General features: G+C 37.7%; 1 protein-coding gene across 1 annotated transcript in view; it reads right to left on the bottom strand.

The window, feature by feature from the left end:
* Positions 1-2,336: 2,336 nt before the first annotated feature.
* Positions 2,337-5,916, bottom strand: part of LOC306864670 (CYFIP-related Rac1 interactor B) — a 51,005-nt gene continuing 47,425 nt past the window's right edge. The window contains exons 7-12 of the mRNA XM_079408825.1: positions 5,092-5,169; positions 4,270-4,386; positions 4,100-4,179; positions 3,837-3,963; positions 3,566-3,636; positions 2,337-3,229 (exon numbers count right to left, since the gene is read on the bottom strand). Of these exons, the coding sequence (XP_079264951.1) occupies positions 3,166-3,229; positions 3,566-3,636; positions 3,837-3,963; positions 4,100-4,179; positions 4,270-4,386; positions 5,092-5,169 (537 nt within the window). The 3' untranslated portion in view covers positions 2,337-3,165. The remainder of the gene's footprint in view (positions 3,230-3,565; positions 3,637-3,836; positions 3,964-4,099; positions 4,180-4,269; positions 4,387-5,091; positions 5,170-5,916) is intronic.

Below are 5,916 nucleotides of genomic sequence, written 5' to 3'. Positions count from 1 at the left end.
ACACTCACCTAAAGGATTATTAGGTGAACACAATACTAATACTGTGTTTGACCCCCTTTCGCCTTCAGAACTGCCTTAATTCTACGTGGCATTGATTCAACAAGGTGCTGAAAGCATTCTTTAGAAATGTTGGGCCATATTGATAGGATAGCATCTTGCAGTTGATGGAGATTTGTGGGATGCACATCCAGGGCACGAAGCTCCCATTCCACCACATCCCAAAGATGCTCTATTGGGTTGAGATCTGGTGACTGTGGGGGCCATTTTAGTACAGTGAACTCATTGTCATGTTCAAGAAACCAATTTGAAATGATTCGAGCTTTGTGACATGGTGCATTATCCTGCTGGAAGTAGCCATCAGAGGATGGCTACATGGTGGTCATAAAGGGATGGACATGGTCAGAAACAATGCTCAGGTAGGCCGTGGCATTTAAACGATGCCCAATTGGCACTAAGGGGCCTAAAGTGTGCCAAGAAAACATCCCCCACACCATTACACCACCACCACCAGCCTCCACAGTGGCATGATGGATCCATGTTCTCATTCTGTTTACGCCAAATTCTGACTCTACCATCTGAATGTCTCAACAGAAATCGAGACTCATCAGACCAGGCAACATTTTTCCAGTCTTCAATCGTCCAATTTTGGTGAGCTCGTGCAAATTGTAGCCTCTTTTTACTATTTGTAGTGGAGATGAGTGGTACCCGGTGGGGTCTTCTGCTGTTGTAGCCCATCCGCCTCAAGGTTGTGCGTGTTGTGGCTTCACAAATGCTTTGCTGCATACCTCGGTTGTAACGAGTGGTTATTTCAGTCAAAGTTGCTCTTCTATCAGCTTGAATGAGTCGGCCCATTCTCCTCTGACCTCTAGCATCAACAAGGCATTTTCGCCCACAGGACTGCCGCATACTGGATGTTTTTCCCTTTTCACACCATTCTTTGTAAACCCTAGAAATGGTTGTGCGTGAAAATCCCAGTAACTGAGCAGATTTTGAAATACTCAGACCGGCCCGTCTGGCACCAACAACCATGCCACGCTCAAAATTGCTTAAATCACCTTTCTTTCCCATTCTGACATTCAGTTTGGAGTTCAGGAGATTGTCTTGACATATATAGCTATTTTGAGTAGAAACAAGACAAAAATACTAAAGGTAAGCTATTTTTTGCAGTGTACCTTCATACAATGCCCATATCTTAGCAGGACTGGCAACCCCTGAAAAGTTTTATAAAGGATACTCACAGAAGCCATACTTGACATTGAAAGACAGCTTACAATCCTGATTAGTCTTTTGATGCATTTTGGATATGGAAAACTGGCAAGTTGAGATCAATATAGTGTACAATGTGAATCTAAAATGTTTCATTCATTGTCTCTGAAATACATAATGCGATCCCAATTTCATAAAACAAATGTTTATCAAACATTAATAGACTTTATAAAATATTATTTGTATTCAGTATTCAATTGAGATGTGTGTGTGTGTGTGTGTGTATGTATATAGTGACATTTTATTGCCACCTAAATTCACACACCAACCAAATTTATATCTTCATCATTTGTTGTATAAAGCATTTCAGTGGTGCTGCAGACCCACCCATTACATGACCTGCTTTCCTGAACTCTTTTTCAACATCTGCACTCCAGCAGTGCTGCATGGATACAGGACACACCCTAAAACTCTCTCTCACTCACACTCCACAACCCCGAGTTTCACTGACAGAATGCAGAGAGCCCTGCAGTGCCTTTCCCCATCCTTCCTGACCTTCATACATGCCCTTACTGCAGAATTACTATGGCCACACCCCTCTCACAGCCTGTGAATCCTTGATTGTAAGCGTGTTGAAACTGGAAGGTGATTCCTGCCAATTACAACAGATAAGAGAGAAGACAGCAGATCTTCAATGGGCAACACATAACAGACTTTTTAGACAAATATACATCACACAATAAATTGGCAAATCAGTTCCAATCTGACTGGGTGAAGTGATGCAGAAATTCTTTTGATCTATCACAAAGTCTAGATACATTATTCTCTATTTTTCAATGTTTTCTGCACAACTGTTTGCATAATCCTAATTAATCTTTTTCCACTGAAATCTGTTATTGTGGCATAATTTGATAAACCTTCCTTAATTTATTTATTAATATTTCAAGATATAAAAATGAAATTGTAATGGGTTGATTCAGACAGTCTTGTGCAATCTGCAATCCTGTTGACCAGAATATCAAAATTCAAACGTCATGCGTAACGCCACATCTGATTTGCATAATACCAGAAATGTGCTGCTCATTTGCATTCACCTTAGTAACACTGCATTTAAAAAAGTAAACATCATTATAAAAATGAAAGCATTTTATTTCCTCTTAAGATCATGTCATCACAACTGACAGATTACAAACTATCACAGTTTTTGAAAGCTAGTTTTCAGATCAAAAAAGAACAAACCAAAAAAACAGAAAATTATAACACCTACAGGGGAAAAAAATGCATAAATCAAGAACTATAAAAAATATAAACCTTGAAAAAACAATTAAGCTCCATTTTTAATCTCTAAGTACCATTTCAAAACAATTTAAACACCTTTTCCTTTACACAAAATCAAGCAGACAAATGAATTTGAAACATTACTTTTCTTTTAAATAGAAGACATGTAATCAGTTTGCCATGCAGTGGATGTAACATTAAATATTAATTCCAAAAAAAACAAATAATAATAATATACTTCTCTCTTTTTTATATAATTGTATCTAGATCATATAGATAATATATAGATATTTTGTATTCAAGTCAAAACACTCATCCTCCCTTTATAGGGAAACAAGCTAAATTAAAACATTTACCACAAATATAATCTAACAATGCTTTCATAGCTGCCATCAGTAGCATGGCTGTCTTTCAGAAACATTAAAAACAAGGGATTTCAGCAAAACCATTTTGGCACAGAAAACCACACATAACGCCAGTAGCATCTGCTTTGTAAAAAGACAAGGAAAGATTAGAGAAGCTTTTATCAGATTTGTTTCCTGTTTAATAAAAAAAAAAAAAAGAAAAAAAAAAAAAAAAAAGGAAAAACATTCTGTGCATCGCTTTAGTCCAGGAGAGAGAGTGTATGTGCATCTCCTGAGCATCTGCTTGAGGCCAGTGGTATGTCCCAGAGTTTTGTTGCTACTGCAGCATGCTTTTAATGGTCTTAGTGGTCGACTCATCATTAAGATGTTTTGTTGTGTACCTGCACCGAAGACATTAAGTAATAATTATATTTACTGCAGAATATTACAGTGTTGTGTCAAGCTTTCTTTACACTGATGCAAAAAAGCAAGCAGTGCTTAAAAAAAAGAGAAAAAAAAGAAAACTGCAAAAACAAATGAACAGAAAAAAAATCTTGTTCATAGGCCCATTATGGGCCCCTGATGCCTCAAAGTGCATATGTCATGGAATATTCCTCACATTAAACCACTAAAGAAAATATGAGGAAAAAATCTAAATGTGTCTTCATGGAAAAATGCAGCATATGATATTAATATAAGATTTTATGATAATATTCATGTAAAAAAAAGCTTTTTACCTGAGAGCATTTAGAAGACCTTCCACACTGTTTGGTGGCTGATCTCTGAGAACTTTAATGCAGCCTTTCATCTGTTTTGGGGAAAAAAGCAACCATGGTTAGAGTGGCAGAGTAATGACAGCACTCAACCTCATGAGTCATGATGCTGTGAGAGAGCCATCGCCACGTTTTCTAAACACTATGATTATGAGTCAGTGTTAGTGCCTAACGGGAGGTGGAAAAAAACTTCAGAGATGGGTTTGCAGTAACAGGAGATGATGGATTCACTCACATCTATTTTGGAGGACTTTGCAAATGCGCCGACGGGATGGACGTAGTCGTAGAGGATGATGACCCCCACCATGACACGTAAACAGAAGGAAACAGTCTCCTCACTGCTGAAGCGGCTGCGATACTCTCTGTCAAAAAATAAATAAAAAAATGTGAGAATAAGCTAATCTTTTTTTCATTTTTTGTTTTACATTTACCTACTAATTTAAAAAAGAAAAAGAAAAAATTTTATGGTATCATCAGACAAATGAGAAAATGGCTTACGGGGTTTCCAACATAACTTTGCACACGCTCGCCATGGTGCTTAACACATCTGTTGTGTTTTCAATGGGCAAGTTTTTATTCTGTTGGGCAAAAGCAAAAAATTATTTATTTATTTTCAAGTTATTTTTTGAAAATGTCACTGACAACTGATTTTAAATATTTTTGTTTACCTCAGACACAAATTTTGTTGTGCCATCACTTAATGTCTTTAGCATGGGTGTGGCATCAGCATAAAATAGAGATATCCGATTGGCCAGCTCATTATTCACCTCGTTTTCTCCCTCTGCCTACATGGACAGACACCAAAAACATTTTTAATGGAGTAAAACAAGGAGAACATAGATTTTTCTTTCTGAACAGTTTCTCAGAACTTATCACTTATCTCATGAAAATTATTAATAGAAGACCATAAAGAAAACAACGCGAAGATGGATAAGCATTGAATTTAGTCTGGGAGAATATGAGGGGAAAACCAGCACCACTTCACTAAACAAGGTATGCAGACTGCACGGTGTCCCCCAGGGCTATGTATGTGGCCCACTCGCAGATCAGATATTTAGTCCTAGGAGGGCAGGGCATCTCTGGGGAGGACAGGCACAAAAGCTGATCACAGATCAGGTGCCACACTATATTGGTGCACCTCAATGCACTTCAGTGAGCATCTCAGAACTCACTCACTCTCACAGTGGGAGGCCATTTTCTGTTTGGGTCCTCAACAGTCCCCTGAGGGCTGGTATGGGCAAGTGGCTGAGTGCTTGAGTATGTGAGTAAGAAAGAAAAGGAAGTGTGCTAGTTATGTGAAAGTGGTTTAGATAAAATCGAGAGCTGCTTGTCAAAGGCGTCTTTTTACTTTAAAAGTAAAAGGCAGGTGTGGATAAAAGATGTTAAGTAAGGACAGAAATGCAGTGCACAAATGGGGGGGGGGGGGGGGGGGGGGCTGAAAAAGTCATAGCAATAGAGAGGTGGCAGTTTCAATTCTTGAGAAAACTCACAGGAACGTTATTGATCCTCATGCGGCTCAGGGTCCTCCTGTAATAACTGAAGTCATTCTGAATGGCAGGATTTGTCATCTGCAAAAGAATTAAATGTTTATCTACACTACCATTCAAAAGTTTGGGGTCAGTAAGACTTCCTTTAAGATATTTGCTTTTGTTCAGCAAAGACACATTAAACTGATCAAAAGCAACAGTAAATTATTATTTATTATTACAAAAGATTCATGTCTCTCACAATAGTGCTTACAAAGTTTGAAGAACTGGTAATTCCTGTGTAATGTTTATGTAAAATGGTGCACTTTATTTTACAGTCCTATTTCCATACGCTTATTATGTACATCTACCATCAAATACTCAATAAGTACCTTGGTACATGTTTATACCCCCAACTTGAGTACCGCATAACTAATTCTGTACATTAACTAATAGGTACATACACCAGCACTTACATAGTAAGTATATGGAAATAGGACTGTAAAATAAAGTGCACCATTTTACATAAACATTACACAGGAATTACCAGTTCTTCAAACTTTGTAAGCACTATTGTGGAGAGCAATTTAACATTAACACACACTTGTTTGTAAGTACTATACATTTACCACGTGTATACCAAGTACAGCATGTGTCTTGTTTGTTACCACATAATAGCACATTTTTCTGTAGGTGCTACACATTTACCATGTACATACCATTAGTATGTACAGTAATGGGTCTTATTAGTTACCATATATGGATACTGTAAGGACGGGCCTGTTTGTACCCACTTGTCCGTAAGTACTACATATTTACCATGTATATACATTAGTAAGTACAGTAAAG

This window comes from Barbus barbus (genome assembly GCF_936440315.1).
Source record: "Barbus barbus genome assembly, chromosome: 46".
Classification (NCBI taxonomy): Eukaryota; Metazoa; Chordata; class Actinopteri; order Cypriniformes; family Cyprinidae; genus Barbus; species Barbus barbus.
Note: the sequence above shows the minus strand (reverse complement) of the source record. Positions and strands in the feature narration are given on the sequence as shown.